Source organism: Scylla paramamosain, chromosome 5 (genome assembly GCF_035594125.1).
Source record: "Scylla paramamosain isolate STU-SP2022 chromosome 5, ASM3559412v1, whole genome shotgun sequence".
NCBI classification, from domain to species: Eukaryota; Metazoa; Arthropoda; class Malacostraca; order Decapoda; family Portunidae; genus Scylla; species Scylla paramamosain.
Window position 1 is genome coordinate 13,038,118 of NC_087155.1, and position 21,316 is coordinate 13,059,433.

General features: G+C 41.3%; 1 protein-coding gene and 1 long non-coding RNA gene across 2 annotated transcripts; one reads left to right on the forward strand and one right to left on the reverse strand.

The window, feature by feature from the left end:
- Positions 1 to 1,364: 1,364 nt before the first annotated feature.
- On the reverse strand, positions 1,365 to 20,982 carry LOC135100537 (organic cation transporter protein-like). Its single transcript, XM_064003520.1, has 12 exons — positions 20,821 to 20,982; positions 19,563 to 19,859; positions 18,370 to 18,505; positions 15,334 to 15,502; positions 14,998 to 15,101; positions 14,351 to 14,505; positions 10,619 to 10,787; positions 10,287 to 10,434; positions 6,491 to 6,705; positions 6,034 to 6,206; positions 5,263 to 5,447; positions 1,365 to 2,115 (listed from the first exon to the last, which is right to left on the reverse strand). Exons 2-12 carry the CDS (start codon positions 19,837 to 19,839, stop codon positions 1,858 to 1,860), a joined length of 1,989 nt encoding a protein of 662 aa, XP_063859590.1. The 5' UTR covers positions 19,840 to 19,859; positions 20,821 to 20,982; the 3' UTR covers positions 1,365 to 1,857.
- On the forward strand, positions 13,745 to 14,604 carry LOC135100540 (uncharacterized). The gene is made up of 2 exons (XR_010268782.1): positions 13,745 to 13,884; positions 14,353 to 14,604. It is a non-coding gene; the product is annotated as an uncharacterized LOC135100540 (long non-coding RNA).
- Positions 20,983 to 21,316: the final 334 nt, after the last annotated feature.

Consider the following 21,316-nt stretch of genomic DNA (forward strand, 5'->3'; position numbering starts at 1 on the left):
TTTGTCACGGTTGTTGAATATCACCAACTTAATGAGCTAGCAAGTGACAACTGTTCTAGATTTGTTGTGACCACCACTTTGTATCGAGATTTGATTGTCCACCTCTCCACTACTGTTCCTGGATTAGATGAGATACTTGCCCAGTTGATGATGATGCCACAGTTGATGATGCTTGCCATTGCTGGTGTTTCGGTAGCGTGGAGGACCGGTAGTGAGCTTGGTATTATTGGTAGCGTGTAGGTCATGAGTAGTAAATTGATATAGTTGATGTGTGCGAGTAACAGGCACTGATGACGAGAGTTTTTCTTGATTTGATAATAGGTAGAATGTACACACTTGACACGGGACGAGACAGATGATTATAACGTGACGATTGATTGTTCTCTCTCTCTTAAGTGATATGAATTGCTGGTCGTGATGACTGAACAGCATCTCTCAAGACTGACTGTGACTCGGACGGGAACTGACTGAGAGACCGAGACTGACTGTTCGTGACTGGAACTGAGTGGAAATGAGCTGGAACTGAGCGGAATTCTCTCGGAAGACAGAGGACTAGCTTTGCATGCAGGCTATATTTATCTCAGATAAAAATAGCCTGCATGCGTAGAAATGGATCAGGATAGAGGTTTTTGGGGTGAAGAAATGATAAATGAAATGCCAGGAAATGAGGTGGAGGAAGCCAATGGCTTATTTTGGACAATGACCAGGAAGGAAAGACTCAGAAGCGAACGCAGGTGTTTGCCCTAAGGACTGGAAGTGGATGTGAATTCCCTTAAGAGTTAGAGAAGGAGGAGAAAGATTAAAAATAGAATAGACTGGCTGGCCATGGGCAAACGTGGGATGAATATATGAACACATCGCATGTGGGATGGATATATGAATGATGAATATACATATATTTAATAATAATTGTTAAGACTGATACAGAGAGAGAGAGAGAGAGAGAGAGAGAGAGAGAGAGAGAGAGAGAGAGAGAGAGAGAGAGGCTGTTTTGTCACGGTTGTTGAATATCACCAACTTAATGAGCTAACAAGTGTCAAATGCTACACTTTTTAATGCCCCCGTGTAAACGAGAAAATCACCAGTTCCCCCCTTCTCTCTCTCTGATAATATGCCCTTGATCGTTTTAAGTTGTATTATTATAGAAATCCTAAACATGGTACCATACTGGTAATTCCCTTTGGTTAAACTATTATCGTTACGTAGGATAAGTCTCGTTACTAAAAAATGCATACAATGGAAGCTCGATGTATTACTCACAGGCCAATGATTTGAAATTAGTTGACAAGATGAAGCATCACCATGATGAGGCACTCCATCACCAATCACACGCTCCTTTGCGTCGAGGTCACACAAATGAAATATACAAATTATATTTATTACTGCTCTGATAATCATTTTGTGACAGTTCTCAAAACCACTTCATCGATACATTTCTAAAACAAAAGGGTGAAAGGGTACTATTCCTTTAGCTAATTAGTTTATTGACAAAAATGTACTATAACACAGCAGATGTAGACATGTTACATTATTTTTGTCCAACTAACAATCTTTTAATAATAGTATCCAGTAAACTGAACAGACAAGTTAAGCATACTTCTAAACATCAGATATAACTACAATATCTACAACTACAAGTATGAATGATCTACGATACAGATCATTCATACTTGTGAAGTTCAGCTTATTTTTCTCAATGCTTATGTTACAGGGCATCTTAACAATATATGTGTTTGTGCGGGAGCACGAGCATGCAACACATTCATGTTGTGTTGAGATGTTTTACTATAGACCGCGGTTCTGCAGTAGCATACTTAATGTCACCATACATTAATAACATACACTTGGGCTCACCTGTTATATGTGTGTAGTCATACTCTCTTTGGTGTCAGGCTCCCCATCATCTGCTTCGGTTGTTTTCAAGAATCTTGTTCGATGATCTGTTTCCACCGAGAAGCCCAAGTTATTTTTACCTTGACTGTCAGCGCGTTTCTCAATAGTATTTCCCTCCGATAAGGCACGTCCTTTTGTTTCAGGGAGAATAATGGAAAGGACGGCAGCTATTAAAGACAGGATGCTGAAGACGGCTGAAGGCGCCCACGTTACAAGTTCTCCCTGGAATAAAGAGAATTATTAGTAGATAATTGCTAGTACTCTTCTAATATTTTCAAAGACACTAGGCTTTTGGAGGGATACTTCAAGGATGATTCTATTTATCTGTAGTCTGCACGCTTGATGAAAAAAAAAGAATATACAGGTGTGTGTGTGTGTGTGTGTGTGTGTGTGTGTGTGTGTGTGTGTGTGAGTGTGTGTGTATGTGTGTGTGTTGGGCCAGCCCTACCATAAATCGTGCCAAACAAGTAAGTTATCTCGGTGCATTAAGTATAAAGATATCGAAGAAGTCCGATTCACTGAGAAAAAAAAAAAAAAAATAGCACCGCCCTCAGGCTTGGAATATACGCATGCCTCATCAGAAAATATATCAGCCTCCTTAATGAGCGAGGGTAACGAGAGTGAGTCTGGTGTAATATACAGAATGGTGGAGGAGGCGTGTTGTGTTGTAATGGAGAAAGCGAAGCAGTGTATTGTGAACAAAAGTGTGAACCCAGTGACTTAGGATGTGAACCAGACAAGGTGGGAACGGCTATCACAGTCAAACGATTCGAAACTTATCTGGAAATCAGTGAGTTGGAAAAGTGGTATAAATGAAAGTGATGAGCCACAGCCAAGTGAGAGTCAATTCAAGACTCATTTCGAAGCGTTACTGAATGATGAACAGGAAATAGATGTATCTGAATTGCCTGTTTTAGATGATCATTTTACTAACGATGAGTTACAGTTTGTTATAAAGAGTATGAATAAAAAATAGGAATTATAGTGGTTTGTGTCTTGGAGTTATTGGTATCTTACCGCTAGAGTAGATATCTTTCTTCCTAGCTATATTTAATGTAGCATCACTTTGTGCTTGGTACCCTGTATCATGGTGTTATAATAGATAATTATTTGTCTCATTTAAATCTGGTCTCCGTTCGGTGTGTGATAATTATCGGGGAATCAGCGTTATTGACTCAATGGCAAAAATATTTGACATGCTTATAGTGAACAGATTAAAATAAAATTATGGTATTACGTGGATCAGTGTTAAGCTGGAGCCCAAAAAGGGCGCAGTTGCTTAGATCATATATTTGCCTTAAGGATGTCGTGTGATTTCGCAAAGAAGGAAAGAAGAAGAAGAAGAAAAAAAAAAAACTATATTATTTATAGATTTCAGTAAATCTTATGAACAAAAACTACTTAAAGTTCTTAAATCATATGGGTGTGGTAAAACAATATTAACAACTATAAAAGCAATGTACACATGTACCAAGAGTGTTTTTAAGTCTGCAGTAATTGCTTCTTCTGTAGGTGTTCGTCAAAAGGGCACCAACTAGTTGTCTTGTGGTTATTATACATACATATATATATATATATATATATATATATATATATATATATATATATATATATATATATATATATATATATATATATATATATATATATATATATATATATATATATATATATATATATATATCAATCGGATGGTTCAGATGATCAAAGGTGCGGTGGGAGAGGATTGCTTTTTAGGATTAATGCATGTTTTGGTTTTAATGGATGATACGGTTCTTCTCGCTACAGCTAGAGAAAAGCGTCTGGGGAAATTGTCTGTTGTGTTGGATTATTGTCATGACTACGTACGGAATGGAGATAAATTTTTTGTTGTAAATGGTATGGAACGTGATAAAGTCCCATTGACTATTACATCACATGTTATACTTTACAGTTCTAAATACTTATGTCTGGGAGCCTGATTTACTGACATGGTTACGGTAAGAGATGTGGTAACACTGCACGAGGTAAAAAATCAAGCTACTGTCAATAAGTTTGCTATTTTTTGTGCATCCAATAGTAACATGCCATTTAAGTGTAACAAAATGTTTGACGCTGCTGTTTATTCGTTATTACTGTGCAGTGCTGAGTCGTGGTTCTCTAACAATATCATACCCATAGAATATTATAACTGCTATATTAACCCCCTAAGTAGAATTTTGAATGATATTATACTTAGGTGTACTAATGCTCCTAAATTGTCAACTTATGTGAATGAGCTCAACCTATCTCTGTCTCAGCACCTTGTATATGTAACGAATTTATTTATCCCTGATTACCATCGTAAACCATTTACTCGACTCAGGTTTATTCATGTGATGAGGTGTCAGTCCAGATCGAGTCATGTAATGATTCAGTGTCCCATGACCGATACACACAGGCAACACTATCCTATGCTAAATTATAATGATATCAGTGCCTTGTTAGGTGAATACAGTTACATAAGCGAGCTACGCAAATACATTTTTGATGTTTTGAATAAGTTTTCTTGATTATCTGGATAATGCTCGTAAGGTCTCAAGGTTTAAGTGCATTTTGTCTTATTTTTTACTATATTTCTTTACTTTTAGGGATCTCTTTCATAAATTCTTGAAATTTCATTGTTATTTTATAACTCACTTATCTTAATCTCTTAAGGTTTAAGTGTGATAAGAGTGCGTGGGCACGAGAGCAGGTTAAGTCATTGCGTACATAGACGCAGCATCCAACTTTGGATTGAAACTGAGGATAGAGAAAGTAGGAGGGAACAGAAAAGGGGCAACTGTCAGTTGAATTAGATACCTGTGTTTTGGTGAGGAAAAGATGAGGTTTAGTAGAAGACAGTGGTGTTCTACAGATTGAAAATTACGTCTAAGGCAGCAAATGTTGCAGAAGTTAATGAAGAAATGTTCAGGAGGGTGTCAAGACACTTAGGGTCTATACCAGAAGAGCAGTCCGACCTAGGGACATTTCTGGTCCCCTCTCCAGGTTGGGACTCCGAGGCTGGTTTAGGAGTCGCTATGTTGAATGTTATAATTTTGAGTGAAGGGTGTGTAATTAGGTGCGTGTAAATTATGCGAGGGAAGAGAATTGTCTTTAGAGGGCAGGTTGTGACTGCCCACTTGTGTTATGAGACACAAAAGGAAACGTTCAGTGAGGTCACAGCAGGGTTACTGATAAGTTCATAGCATCCCCTAATTCAGTGCTTCAGACCTTTTCGGGAGTAATCATCATTTCGACAGGTGTCTACTACTCCTACTATTACTACTACTACTACTACTACTACTACTATTCTTGCTGCCAACCGAATAATTTTTGTAGAGCATAAAATCACCACAAATGGGGTCTCACCAGTATGTCGTTGAGGTATGGAGAGCTGACACTGCCCACCCTGGCACACACGCTGGCCTGTGAGGTGGCGAGGGAGCGGTATTTGGTGGGGAACAGTTCCAGGGTGAAGAGCCAGATCAAGTGGAAACCCATAGTGATAGCCACCTTCCCGCTCAACGACAGGAACATGAGCAAACCGATGGGAGCTGTGGACCGTGGAAGTGTTTCGGTTTAGAAAATAGATGTAAAAAGAAAAAGAAAGGATTAGGTTCCCAAATAGTGTGGTAGGTGAATGGAATGGACTCAATAATCAAGTTGTTAGTGCTTAGTTATTGGGGACGTTTAAAAGAAGATTAGACAAATTTATGGATGAGGATGACAGGTGGAGATAAGTTGGTATGTTTCAAAGAGGGACTGCCACGTGTAAACCTGATGGCTTCTTGTAGATTTCTCTGTTTTCTTATGTACTTTAAGTCCACGTTATTATTGCCCAATATACAAAATTTTAGGAGTAAACATGTTTCTACTGACCAGGTTATTATATACATACATAGTCGTGTTAATTTCTATAAAATGTAAATTGCTTTAATGATGTGACGGTTTAATATATAGCAATATGAATTTTAGCCTTTCATGCATTCATCTTAAAACATGTAAATATGAAAGATGACATATATCAGATCATTAAAGTAAAACATTCAATACCAGTAAAAGTTTACAGCTAAAAAGAAGTATTCTAACCTAAGAAATACCATGCTCAGCGTTCATGAGGCCAGTAAATTCCACACTTACCGGCGGGGTAGAAGTAGATTAAAGACGACATTATGAGGATGGCGATGGCACACAACAGATACAACAGTGCCAGGGGCTTGACTCGTCCCAGGCAAGCCATGAGAGGCCACAGCAGGAAGTACGAGGGCAGTTCTAGCAGACCTCCCAGGAAGATGTAGAGGTAAGGGTCCGCGCTGAGGGTTGAGATACAAGACTAAGGCAAAGTGAACGATGAATGCAGAGAGGGAATGCGATATTGCATCTTGGAAGGGAACAGAAATGGAATTCTGGATGTATACGGTGAAATGATACATTGATTGCATTTTCAGAAAGGTCATCCATTCTGAATCGAGGCTTTGTGTTGGGAGTTAATTGTCCTAACGCTGCATTGCACTTAGGATATACATGTTTAAATAGTCCTGGAGGTGCTGGAATGAATATCACACGTTCAGAAACACCGTAGATAATGGTTCTCAACCTTATATTTGTGGCGTTGAGGGATATTCCATAGTAGACCAACGAGGCGGTAAACCAGCAGTAGAAGACGATGAGAGCTCGTCCCCGAAGCTCCCTCACCCTCAGCACAGCCAGGTACTTTTTCGTTACGCTCACCACGCGACGCACTGCATTCCAGTGGTCGCGCTTTGTGTTTCTCTCGAAGTCCGACAGATCTGTATCTTTCTCAGTTGATGCCTGGAATTATCGAAGAACAAGTAACTATTACCATGTAACTTGTTGCTGACTGGCCAAAATACTTATCTCAATTCACATTCCCACACTCACCCACCCAAAAAAAATTACATATGCAAAGATATTGCATATGTATATATGCATATATGTATATATGCATATATGTGTCTACTGCCTCCTCTCAGGAGGAGGCAGTAGACACCTGCCGAAACGATAATTACTCCCAGTGAGGTCTAAAGCACTGTTCAGGGGATGCTGTGAACTTATCATTAAACCCAGCTGTGACCTCACTGAACGTTTCCCTTTGTGTCTCACAACACAAGGGGGCAGTCACAGCCTGCCCTCTAAAGACAACTCTCTTCCTCCACACAAAACTACAAGCACCTAATAACACACACACCCTTCACTCAAAAAAATTTAAAATCATGGCGACTCCTACACCAGCCTCGGAGTCCCCATCTGGGGAGGGGACCATAAATGTCCCCAGGTCGGACTGACTTTCTGTCGACGACCCTAAGTGTCTTGACACCCCCCTCAATTTTTTCTTCATTAACTTCTGCAACATTCGCGGTCTAAGATCTAATTTTCAATCTGTAGAACACCACCTCTCCTCTTCTAAACCTCATCTTCTTTTCCTCACTGAAACTCAGGTGTCTGAGGCAACTGACAGTAGCCCCTTTTCTGTTCCCTCCTACTTTCTCTATCCTCATTTTCGATCTAAAGCTGGATGCTGCGTTTATGTGCGCAATGACTTAACCTGCTCTCGTTCCCACGCTCTTGAATCTTCCGAGTTTTCCACCATCTGGCTACGACTACAGAGTCATTCTCATACTAAATTTATCTGTGCTGTATACCTCTCTCCTAACTCCTCTGACTATAAGAAATTCTTTGACTACTTAACTTCCAAAGTGGAGCACATTCTGACCCTCTTCCCTTTTGCAGAGATCTCCATTCTTGGAGACTTCAATGTTCACCACCAGCTTTGGCTTTCCTCTCCCTTCACTGACCATCCTGGTGAACTAGCCTACAACTTTGCTATCCTCCATGACCTAGAGCAATTGGTGCAACATCCTACTCGTATTCCTGACCGTCTTGGAGATACGCCCAACATTCTTGACCTTTTCCTGACCTCTAATCCTTCTGCTTATGCTGTCACCCTTTCTTCTCCGTTGGGCTCCTCCGATCACAATCTCATATCTTTATCTTGTCCTATCACTCCAATCCCTCCTCAGGATCCCCCTAAGCGAAGGTGCCTCTGGCGTTTTGCCTCTGCTAGTTGGGGGGACCTGAGGAGGTATTTTGCTGATTTTCCTTGGAATGACTACTGCCTCCGTGTCAGAGACCCGTCTTTGTGTGCTGAGCGCATAACAGAGGTGATAATGTCTGGCATGGAGGCGTACATTCCTCACTCTTTTTCTCGTCCTAAACCTTCTAAACTTTGGTTTAACACAGCTTGTTCTCGTGCTATACATGATAGAGAGGTGGCCCACAAAAGGTACTCAAGCCTTCCATCACCAGAATCTCATGCACTTTATATTTCTGCCCGGAACCATGCCAAGTCTGTTCTCCAACTAGCCAAAAACTCCTTCATTAACAGAAAATGTCAAAACCTTTCAAGATCTAACTCACCTCGTGATTTCTGGCATCTAGCCAAAAATATCTCCAATAACTTTGCTTCTTCTTCTTTCCCTCCTCTACTTCAACCAGATGGCACCACTGCTATCACATCTATTTCTAAAGCTGAACTCTTTGCTCAAACCTTTGCTAAAAACTCTGCCTTGGACGATTCTGGGCTTGTTCCTCCCTCTCCTCCACCCTCTGACTACTTCATGCCACCTATTAAAATTCTTCGCAATGATGTTTTCCATGCCCTCGCTGGCCTAAACCCTCGGAAGGCTTATGGACCTGATGGGGTCCCTCCTATTGTTCTCCGGAACTGTGCCTCCGTGCTTGCACCTTGCCTAGTCAAACTCTTTCAGCTCTGTCTGTCAACATCTACCTCTCCTTCTTGCTGGAAGTTTGCCTACATTCAACCTGTTCCTAAACAGGGTTACCGCTCTAATCCCTCAAACTACCGTCCTATTACTTTAATTTCCTGCTTATCTAAAGTTTTTGAATCTATCCTCAACAGGAAGATTCTTAAACATCTATCACTTCACAACCTTCTATCTGATCGCCAGTATGGGTTCCGTCAAGGCCACTCTACTGGTGATCTTCTGGCTTTCCTTACTGAGTCTTGGTCATCCTCTTTCAGAGATTTTGGTGAAACTTTTGCTGTTGCCTTGGACATATCAAAAGCCTTTGATAGAGTCTGGCACAAAGCTTTGATTTCCAAACTACCCTCTTACGGTTTCTATCCTTCTCTCTGTAACTTCATCTCAAGTTTCCTTTCTGACCGTTCTATTGCTGCTGTGGTAGACGGTCACTGTTCTTCTCCTAAATCTATTAACAGTGGTGTTCCTCAGGGTTCTGTCCTGTCACCCACTCTCTTCTTATTATTCATTAATGATCTTCTAAACCAAACTTCTTGTCCTATCCACTCCTACGCTGATGATACCACCCTGCACTTTTCCACGTCTTTTCATAGACGTCCAACCCTTCAGGAGGTAAACATATCACGCAGGGAAGCCACAGAACGCCTGACTTCTGATCTTTCTAAAATTTCTGATTGGGGCAGAGCAAACTTGGTATTGTTCAATGCTTCAAAAACTCAATTCCTCCATCTATCAACTCGACATAACCTTCCAGACAACTATCCCCTCTTCTTTAATGATACTCAACTGTCCCCCTCTTCTACACTGAACATCCTCGGTCTGTCCTTTACTTATAATCTGAACTGGAAACTTCACATCTCATCTCTAGCTAAAACAGCTTCTATGAAGTTAGGTGTTCTGAGACGTCTCCGCCAGTTTTTCTCACCCCCCCCAGCTGCTAACTCTGTACAAGGGCCTTATCCGTCCATGTATGGAGTATGCTTCACATGTCTGGGGGGGTTCCACTCATACTGCTCTTCTAGACAGGGTGGAATCAAAAGCTTTTCGTCTCATCAACTCCTCTCCTCTTACTGACTGTCTTCAGCCTCTCTCTCACCGCCGCAATGTTGCATACCTAGCTGTCTTCTACCGCTATTTTCATGCTAACTGCTCTTTTGATCTTGCTAACTGCATGCCTCCCCTTCTTCCACGGCGTCGCTGCACAAGACTTTCTTCTTTCTCTCACCCCTATTCTGTCCACCTCTCTAACGCAAGAGTTAACCAGTATTCTCAATCATTCATCCCTTTCTCTGGTAAACTCTGGAACTCCCTGCCTGCTTCTGTATTTCCACCTTCCTATGACTTGAATTCCTTCAAGAGGGAGGTTTCAAGACACTTATCCACCAATTTTTGACCACTGCTTTGACCCCTTTATGGGACTGGCATTTCAGTGGACTTTTTTTTTTATTAGATTTTTGTTGCCCTTGGCCAGTATCCTTCCTACATAAAAAAAAAGAGAATGTATCATGAAAACTATTGCATAGCAATGTTCAGTTTTTTGTTTGTTAGTTTTAACGTGTAAGAGTCATGTTCTTAAGTGCAGAGGGTTACTTTTTTCTGCAGCAGCTGCATGGTGGCCAGCAGTTTCTCCTCCGATGGTAACGTTTTCTTGTTTAGTTTTGCAGCTGACGCGAGGATTTCAAGCGCTTCTTGATGTCTTCCCTGCAGGATCAGCCAGCGAGGTGACTCTGGCAGAAACCTGTGAATGCGAGATGACAGTTATTTCACACTACATATTGGAGAGGAGTCTCGGAAGTCGGTCAGGAGAAAACAGTGTTGCTCTAAAGGCAGATAAACCAGCGAATAATTCAGGATGATGCTACAGAGACAAGAGACGTGTAATAGGTGGTGTTAGTCCTGCAGGTAAGATTGCAAAGACTTACCAATAGTAGAGTACCAACGGTAACGTCGGGAGGGAGGTGGCGGCTTGCAACCACTTCCAGGGCCTCACTAGATAAGCGACGCCCGGCAAGATCATGTATCCCAGGGCCCACGGGACAACGAACAGGGCAGACACCATCGTTCTTTCACGGCGTCCAGACGTCTCCATCACTGATGTATAAACACGTAAACAGCTTGTAGATTCTTTCGTATAAAGGCATCCATTTTTCATTGTATATATCAAGCAGTTTATGCTTTGAAGCAGCGAGCAGGGACAAAAGAGTGTGAGTCTAAGGAAACATACAGATATCTAGAATGAATAATAAAATTTTCTCATGAATCTTTTTCTTCTCTCACTTAAAAAAACGATCTAAGAAAAGCAAACGATACATTTCCAAAGTAAGTTTATTTAATTCAGTTCCAGAGGTATCCACGACTTTGCTGTCTTGAGGGAACTCGGTCATATGAAAGGTGACAGAAAAAAAATACTATTGAAATAAATGAAAAAGTAAAGATACTGGCTGATTTTTACTTTGGTAGGACTGAGGGAATAGGAATAAGCATAAGCGGCAAGTTGATAATTCGGAGGACCATTGATTGTTACCGCTTGATTGTGGCATTGTGACTGCGGTTGTGTTGGTATGTTCGTCGTGTGCGAGTTCCTGCAGGTTTGAGTGCTAAAGAAATAGTAACAAGCTAGGAACACCGGAATAAATCACACGAAACAGAGAATGACCACAACAATAACCATGAAAATACACGCAGCGATAGAGGACTGCAAGAGACGGAGCACTGGTGGGACATGATAGACTGAAGAAAGCCACAGAATAAAAGAAATTAATGAGCTATAGCTTCTTGATTGGATCTTCTTACAAGAATCATGAGAGCAGAATATACAGTATAGTTACCTTAAAGATCCACTGGACAATATTACAAGAGAAAACAGGTAGTACAGAAGTGGAGGACAAAGCAGCCAAGCCGTTGCTAAAGCTCACCAGTAAAATGACGAAGGAATGGCGAGACCTTGGTTAACTATTGATACTGTGAGATTGTCAAAGCAGAGAAAGAGAGAGAGAGAGAGAGAGAGAGTGATATATATATATATATATATATATATATATATATATATATATATATATATATATATATATATATATATATATATATATATATATATATAGAGAGAGAGAGAGAGAGAGAGAGAGAGAGAGAGAGAGAGAGAGAGAGAGAGAGAGAGAGAGAGAGAGAGAGAGAGAGAGAGAGAGAGAGAGAGAGAGAGAGAGAGAGAGAGAGAGAGAGAGAGAGAGAGAAATTTTTTGTTTTTATCAATTTATTACGCTCTTAGAGCGACAAATCTAGTACAGACATAATTCTCTATATACACAGTACTCGTGACACGCAGGATACGCGGTAAAGTACAATAAAGGCTGGAATTGACATGTAGGTAAGATGTAGCAGCGTTCAATGAAAGATATCAACACCCACGTACATTTGGCGTGCGGTGGGGACGGAGGGGGAGAGTGCGGCGTTGTGTTCCAAAGCTAGTTGTTTCTGGAGGAGCGGTGGATTCGTCTTGGAGGTGGGTGTGAAGGTGACGTGAGGCTGGGAAACCCTCCATGGAGGCGGCCCGTGATCAACTTCGGCCACAAGGGCGTCCAGGTGAAGGCGCTGCAGAGTGGAGCAGACTGAGCTGACGAGGGTTCGGACAGCGGGACGATGGGGAAAGCGGGATGCAGTGGGGTCAAGTGAAAGTGTCAGGATATGAGTATAATGCGGAGAAAGATGGAGAAAGTGGAGACTCTTGACGCTGAAGGAGGAGGCGTTGGGGTGTATTCTTTCGACAATGGAAGGCGGATTGAGCTCAGTTACCTTGCTTACTACCCTGGTGGAGGTACGACACCCAAGAATATACCACATCATTTTGTTCTAGAATTTTTCTAAATGTTCCAGTGAGGTCTGTGAGAGTTGACTTAAGGCCGGGGAGAGATAGTCTATGACTAACCGTATGAAGGCAATGTGGATGGTTCTTGCCAAGGGGATGAAGATTCCGGTAGCATTATTAACGAGCCACTTGAAAGGGACAAAGCGCTCTTCTAGTCGGTGGAGGAAACCTTGAATGATGGGATGGATGCGCTGCGAGCAGTTACAGCTGAGGTGAAGTGTACCGGCACTCCCAGATACAGATACTGTGTCCTGCATTAAACACAAGGAGAGTTCTGGGGCCTGTACAGGTCCATCAGGCAGTGATGTGTTTTGGCCCAGCCGTCAGACTGGAAGGACGTGCTTAACCTTGCTCCTGGTGCTGTGCAATCGGAGTAAAGAACATTGCTCGGGTACACGAGAAGCTCGAACTCTACTGTGTCTGTCCACTCGAAACACCGCATGAATGACTAAATCCCCAGCAGATCTCCGGCAGCTTCATCGAAACCAGTAGGCAAGAATAAGTAAAGAACTAATAGAAACTACACTGACCGCTCTACAGTCTACTGATGATGGAAATTACCAAGTTCTGAAAAAAAACAGTTGGATCTATTGGTGAAGGAAATCGCCGATCTGAAGAACGCTTTAAGCTCTCAGAAGAGTGCAGTGAACTGCAATCTCAAGTGAATTCACAAGCAGAAATCATCAGAAGGCAACAACAATTCCTCGAGAGAACAGATCGGAAGGATTGTCTTGACAGCGGGGCATTTCCAAATCGATGTGTCTGCAGTGGTTGGTAAAGGCTGCTCTGATGTAGAAGCACCATTTGCAGTGGTGGGCTGGGAGGGGGTGCAGTGTCTTCGTGAGATATCAACAGAGCGTGAGGTGACTACTGTCATTTTCACCTCTGCCAACTCTCGATCGAGGCGGAACCCCCTGGTGACGTCAGAGAGCCAGCGAAGCTTCGAATCCATAGACGAGTTGTCACGAAAGATGAGCTTCACATAGGCCTTGTAGCAAAATGCATGAGGGACGAACGCTGCCTGAGATGAATTGTGAGGATCATAGTTGGGAGGGGAAGGAGCAAGAGCCATGAGGTGAGCAGTCTCGGTGCGTTTGGAGGACTTAGGAGCGGGAGAAGACGGCTTGCTCGCGTCCGAAGCCTGGTACATGGATAGCTTGGTGGAGGTGGAAGGCTGGGTGGCAGGGTTGGGGACATCAACTTTGGTTGCCAGTGGGTGGGGCCAGAACGCTGCGTATGAAGTGCCACTGGGAGCGAGACCGGCCTCAATGTCGGCAATAGAGGCAGGCCCAGAGTATTCCATATTGCTGCAGCAATATGATACAGGTCAGTGTCGGAGATCAACACCAGCGGGGATACAGTAACGTAGGCATGATGTCGCCACACGTCACACTTCTCGTACTGCGCATGTGTAGAAGTGATAGGAAAGGTTTAGTCAAGAGCATAAATTCTTTATGGTTAAATAGAGGCTAAATCCAAAAGGCCTCAAAACCCTTCATGCCACAGACCTGTCGACTGATGCTTACTGTCGGTCTCCGCCAAGGGTGAAACACAGCAGCTCGCTCAAACCCGTAAAACCTCCTCTAAAACAGGAGAGGTCTTCCCTTGTTTACATTCAGGCAGAAGGGCTTGTTTACATCCAGGCAGAGAGAGAGAGAGAGAGAGAGAGAGAGAGAGAGAGAGAGAGAGAGAGAGAGAGAGAGAGAGAGAGAGAGATTTAGTACATAATTTTTAAGGTAAAGTTCATGAAAATAATAAGATAAAGTAGTGCTATTACATCAGGTTTACTTACAGAGTGTGATGCATCCCAGATAGATACCAGCCATGACGGCCATGATGACTACCTTCATGAATATGTACACTTCCACGACAGGAGACAGAGCGGACCCGAATGCCGACAGAATGGACAGCATTGAACACCACAACACTATTCTCCTACGTCCGTACCTGTCACGCGGTCAGAGAAACTATTGTTGAGCATGGCATTAAAATAGAGATAACATAAATCATGTACCTTTTGAAACATCTTTTAAACACTTCTACTGCTGCTGTGGTCTTCTTTGATAACACTGAGAGTAGTATGAAAATACAGTTTGCATTGACAGAGTAAAGATAATAAAAGGTTATTTTTGTATTTTCCAGAGTACATAACTATTTAATAAACTTGAGTACAGAAAAACATGTGACTGAAAAGTTGTAAGGAGATTATGGCAAAGTATGTTTAGCAGTAAAAAGGTTAATATGGAAGGTTCATTCACTTCATTCATCTATTTACTTAACATGACGTATACAACTGCAAGGAAGACCGGATCGATGTGTCCAGGGATGGCAGCTCGCTATATATTGCATCAAATTAAAGGAGTGTCTTGTAATGAAGTGTTTTTGGAGTCAAAAACTTATAATTATCACGAAAGGAAAATGACACAATAATTAACTTACAAGTCTAACAAGTATCCCAGAAGAAAGGCGCCAGCAAACTTGCCTATCTGAGCCGCGGCCTGCGTGGTGGAATACAAGGCTCTCCTCTCGCACACCAAGTCCCACTGCCGCGCCATGTGGGAAAAGGGAACGTATGAAATTGGAAAGAAATCAAATACAAACACTGCTGTTGATTATTGCACAAATCATCGACTGTTCACTTTCATGCATATTATCTTATTTTTTCATTTCCTTACACCTCTCATTAGCATTTTTTTTTTTTTTACCTCTCGTCACTTTTCTAAACATGTCTTCAGTTAGTTTTGTTCTGTAATACTTAGAAGCGTATCATTTTACCTCGGTCGTCATGGTGGATTGGTACTGCGAACGGTTGAAATCTCTGGTGTAGCAAGGCACGATGGCAGTGTTGTTGTGCAGGGTGGCGGCGGCTTCCACGTAGCCCATCTCCACCGCACGAGTGTAGTTGTGGTCATACATAAGGCATGACTCATGCTTGCCTTCTTCACTGAAGGCGGAGAGATCCATCATTAAGAATCCATTATGAAATTTCACTGTGATAGAAGGGTTTATGCTCCCGAATGATCGATGAATTGCTTAAGTAAAATAAGTTGTGGCAGAGAAGGTGTTGTAACCAGGCGAGAGTATTTCAGAAAATACTACATGAAAACTTCCCTACAACGCAAGGAGGGGAGATGACAACACAGTACAAAAAATATCAAAGCTACACGATTATTTAAAACATTCAACAAGAACAACATCGACGACAACAACAATAATAACAACAGCAACAACAACAATAAGACATTAATAACCAACCACACACACACACACACACTCTCTCTCTCTCTCTCTCTCTCTCTCTCTCTCTCTCTCTCTCTCTCTCTCTCTCTCTCTCCCTCCCTTTAAAAGGCAGTGCCACAAGCAGAAGGGGTGATGCAGTCGCCACGCAATAAAGACAATTCTATGAAATGGTCCTTATACATTACATTATAATCATGTCACATTAAGTTTGCAATATATAATACTATCCACCTAATCAGTAAGCTAAGTGTTCAAACAATGCCGTTTTTTGTTCCCCTAAAATGAGTATGTAATACGAGGCAGCGAAAAAAAGAAAATAAAAAAAAGATACTACTACTACTACTACTACTACTACTACTACTATCACTACTACTATAACAACAACAACAACTACAACTTCTTTACATACACACCAAATTGATATCCGTACTGTAGAAACAAAATACAGAGGAGGGATTCCCGGTCCATCACATGTATGCATCTTAGTCTCCTTTTGCGCTGCGCGGGGAATACTGAGTTCTTTCTGCGACGCTTCATTGCGCTAGTCTCGGGCCTACCCGACTGTGTCCTTCTTCTAAATGGTATATAATAATGATTAATAATAATGACTATTACCACAACTTCCCCTTGAGAACAGGATGGTGCGGTAATGATGTCAATGGGAGAGGAAAGGAAAGGAAGACTTGTGCTGTGCTGCGCCGCGAACGTTAACTCCACACAGTAAATTGAAGTTGCATTTTACGCTTTTTTATATGTATTTATTCATTTACTTTTTTATAATGAAACACAAGGACTGAAGTATTACAAAGTAGCTTCTACAAAGTAGAAGCTTGAAACCTTGAACAATAACTATACTAGCAGCACGCAATACTTTTGTTGTTAATGGACAATATTCATGACATCCTTACCAAGTGATCGTCCTTCATCCCAAGTTAATGGAAACCAAACTCTAATAGTTGTTTGCAAGGCACACACACACACACACACACACACACACACACACATATATATATATATATATATATATATATATATATATATATATATATATATATATATATATATATATATATATATATATATATATATATATATATATATATATATATATATATATATATATATATATATATATATATATATATATATATATATATAATAACTCTTTATCAGTACATTATGTTAAATTCTGTATGTGTGTGTGTGTGTGTGTGTGTGTGTGTGTGTGTGTGTGTGTGTGTGTGTGTGTGTGTGTGTGTGTCTGTAATACGATAGGAAAAAAAATAATCTTATTGTCAGATAATGGAAGGCTTTGTACTTTTCGTTTCCTGCTGACATCATGATTTACCGTCGACCTTGAGCACATCCGTACACACTGCTAAAGGCGTGAGGAAACTGACTTCACTAGTGGAATGTTATCTCTCTCTCTCTCTCTCTCTCTCTCTCTCTCTCTCTCTCTCTCTCTTAAAGCTTACGAATTATGAACAAGTGTGGTGAATGGACACATGACGAGTTTCAACAAAAAGGGCATGTTTCTGCAAGAGACTGCCATGTGTAACCCGAATGGCTGCTTCTTGCGGCTTGCCTTATTTTCTTATATTCCCTGTCTTACGATGCCTGTGTGTTCTGCTCCAGGAAGGATGGGTGAGGACATTCCTCGTGGTGTGTGTTCATGCCTGACGAACGCACTCCACCCAAAGTTGCAACACATCACATTATTTGGGGTATACAGTAAAATTGTAACTCTGAACATGAAATCTGAGCTAGAAGACATTAAACGGAGAATACTGACCTTCTTATATAACAATGGTATAAGGCTAAGTACGATCATGTTATATTTTTACGAGAACAATAAATAAGGAAAAATGAATGATTGCTAGATTATAATCCTGGGCCATACGGAAACAGAAAAAATATTTCCCATTTTTAAAGAGTCAAGACTGTTCGATTTGAATTTCTCTCAAGGTTTACAAGCTCAGAGAAGTTTCATGGTTATTCCAGGTGTATAGAGAATGAACCTACATATAGTTTTACAGCGTTCTTGTGCAAATGTGGGTCTTTTTTTCGTTCTTATTGTTGCCCTTACCCAGTGCCCCTCTTACATAAAAAGAGCACGTTAATCAACACATCTATGCCAGGCTATCTGCTTCACAAAACAATGGCCTGCTTTTCTTAACTGAATGCGGCATGAAGAACCTGTTTGTGAGTAACGTGTCTACATGCAGCAAAACGGAATCCAAGCAGGTCCTACTAACTGTGTTGCACATGATTTACATACTTATAACTGAGAACAATGTAGCAGTCTTACGAATATGTCAAGTAAACTGGTCTATATAAATAGGCAGATATATCTCCCTTTTAAAATGGGTAAGGTAAATGTATAATGCTTTCCAGAATTTAAATAACATACCACACCATAAAAAGAGCAATGCTTTTAGGAATGAAAATTTGGTACAAGATCCAAATGGAACAGCAGAAGACGGCTTTTGTCAGTGCAAGCTGATCCCCGATAAACTTAGGGATTGAAATAAGAAAAGGAAAGGAATTCAACATCGGATCCAGCACACTCACTTGATAGGAATGGCGAAGCTGAAGATCTGCTCCTGCGTCCAGCCGGCGTCCAGCAGCGGGTCAACGCGACACCAGTAATCAGGAGTGGCGCCAAGAAACTGATACGATAGTGTTTGCATCGGAGACACGAAGGTGCCTGCCGGGAGTGAAAGCAAGTGTCACTACAGTGCAGGGGAAAACAAGAATTCAAAAGTCATCGAAGGACAGGTCGCATTTTTATTTTAACGTGAACGTGCCTTCATAATAAATCTCTAAGAGTTCTAGGTGAAACCAACACAAGTGAGCGGCCGCCATACTGACAGACGACTGTGAGGCTAAAGAGAGTTCGTGTGGTGGGAAGGAAAACTGTATCACCTGACAGACATATGACCTCACTTACCAGGCAACATCTCACGGCGGTATCACGGGTGGAAAGGGTCACCTATGAGAAGGAAAACTCTTACAGTACCTCATCAATCTGCTGCTTTTGGGTGAATGAAAAACGAAAAAAAAAGAAAAAATGTAGAAGAGTAAAATAGTGAACAGTTTCTTCGGTCAAAACATAAGAAACGAGTGTTCGTATATTTGTGCAGCGGCGAGTGTCATAACGCTGATTTTACACCAGACTTTTTTTTTGTGGCTAAGAAATAAGTAACCAACGGATAAGAAAGGTTAAGCATTATAACTCGCTAATGGGTGAGATGGCAATGGGAAAATGCTAACATTATAATTACGTCACATGCATGATGGGTAGCCCAGAGCCCCTCAACACCCACGTGAGACCTGAGCCAGCCCAGATTGTGAATGTGTGGAGGAGGACCTGTTGGGTGACTAAGCCTCTACACTCCTTGCTCACAGGGGCTGTAATATCTGACAAGTGAAGAGACATCGGTCAGTACGGTGCTGGATCACATGACCGCGCGCTTCCACTGTTATCAGGAAGATTTTGTATTCGATAGATTAGGTTACGATGGATTGAAATTTTCCTACATATTTTCTATAGATCTAAATTGAGGTCAGCAGTTAATATTGGCCACACGAAACATTTTCCTAATTTGTGCCCCTAATTTTACACGGGATATTGCTACAACCAAAGTAATTTCCTACAGAGTTGCAAATTATTAAGAAAATATTTGCAATGTTATTTGTTTTACAGCTTATGTGCAAATTCATTTGAGAAAGTCTAATTTGAAGATAACCCACACAGGCCGTACTGTAAGCACAGAGGACGAAAAGAAGCACGTTCCAGCGACCTCTCGTCCCCACCAGCTGCAAGAGATTCTCGAAGGTGATGTCGTGTAAATTATTTCCTGTTTCAGCTTCTCCATTGTTGGCGTGTTCCGAGTCTTCTTGTTTCTTTGGGTAAACTTCTTTCTCGCTTACATTCTCGTCTTCTTTTAGTTTGTTGTGTTTTGTCTCATCCTTCAGCACAGCGTTATCTTTGCCAGGATCGCTGTTTTTGTCTTCCGTGTCCTTAGAGTCCCCGTTCATCTCTAGGTCTTCCTGTCCTGCTAAAGAAAGATACTGGTAAACTCACTTTTTAATTTGTGCATGATACACAATACATGACAATCTAGTGATTGAAACTAAATAGGATTCACAAGCAAATTTCACTTGTGCAGTGCTTGCTAATTTAAAGATTGCAAGTTTAATTGTATCTCAAAAAATTCAAAGTTTTCTGAAATACTTTAGGGCAATTTTTTCCGTCTTGAGGTACCTACGCATTAAGAACATAAGAACATAAGAAATAAGGGAAGCTGCAAGAAGCGACCAGGCTTACACGTGGCAGTCCCTGTATGAAACACATCTACCTATTTCCATCTGCTATCCCCATCCATAAACTTGTCTAATCTTCTCTTAAAGCTCTCTAGTGTCCTAGCACTAACTACATGATTACTGAGTCCGTTCCACTCATCTACCACTCTATTTGAGAACCAATTTTTTCCTATCTCCTTCCTAAACCTAAATTTTTCAAGCTTGAACCCGTTATTTCTTGTTCTACCCTGGTTGCTGATCCTAAGAATTTTGCTTACATCTCTCTTGTTATAACTCTTATACCACTTAATTAGAAACATCAGAAAGATTTACTTCAACGTACGAGTATGTAGTCGAGAATAATTACACAAAGTTTCCCCATCCTCGGTGTGTCGGTCGCTAATAATGACCACGACACTCCATCCCGTAGGTAACTAACACGATTCCAGCTCACAACACACTGCATGCTCTTCGTGTGTGTGTGTGTGTGTGTGTGTGTGTGTGAACTATTAAAGTCACCGAGAAGAGCATGTAGTGTGTTATGAATTGCAATGGAGTTATTTCCAAGGTGAGGTACTTCAGTCACGTCACATCGCCGTCAGCGATGTGACGTGAAGTAGAATGCCTTGAAAGCATTTCTTTTTCTTTATCAAATACACGTGTGTTACTAACATCAAGAGAACTTCGACAATTGATAAAGCTAATGTAGTGTTTTACCTCTGGTTCAAGTATGAGCAGGAGCCGTTAGTGTGTATGGAAAAACAACAACACCAGCCGCACTTTCCACATACTCGTACACCTCACCCCCGATTGCCACTGGCAAGATCATGGTGGCCAAGGCTTCGCCTCACGAGGAAAACATATCGTACTGAACTTTCACTCCATGCTCTCGCCATGATGAAAACGTACGGGCGGACACACACACATTCTTGCCGGGAATCTTGAGTCTCTAGGTCGATGGCAACGCTGTTAGGGAAATAATAAAAGAGAGGAAAAAGAAGAAAGTGCATGCTGTTGATTCTTTCTCAGTGGTTCGACAAAGCATTTGATTTCAGCGTTTCTTAAGAAACTGACACGAGTTTCAATATAATTTTTCATGTACACCTCTTTTCTCTGGTGGCGGCATGCCAGGCTGACATGTTCTTATCAGTACACGTGAACTGGATGCAGATTTTTCAGTAGTTAAAGATTCACTTATATGTATGTATGTATG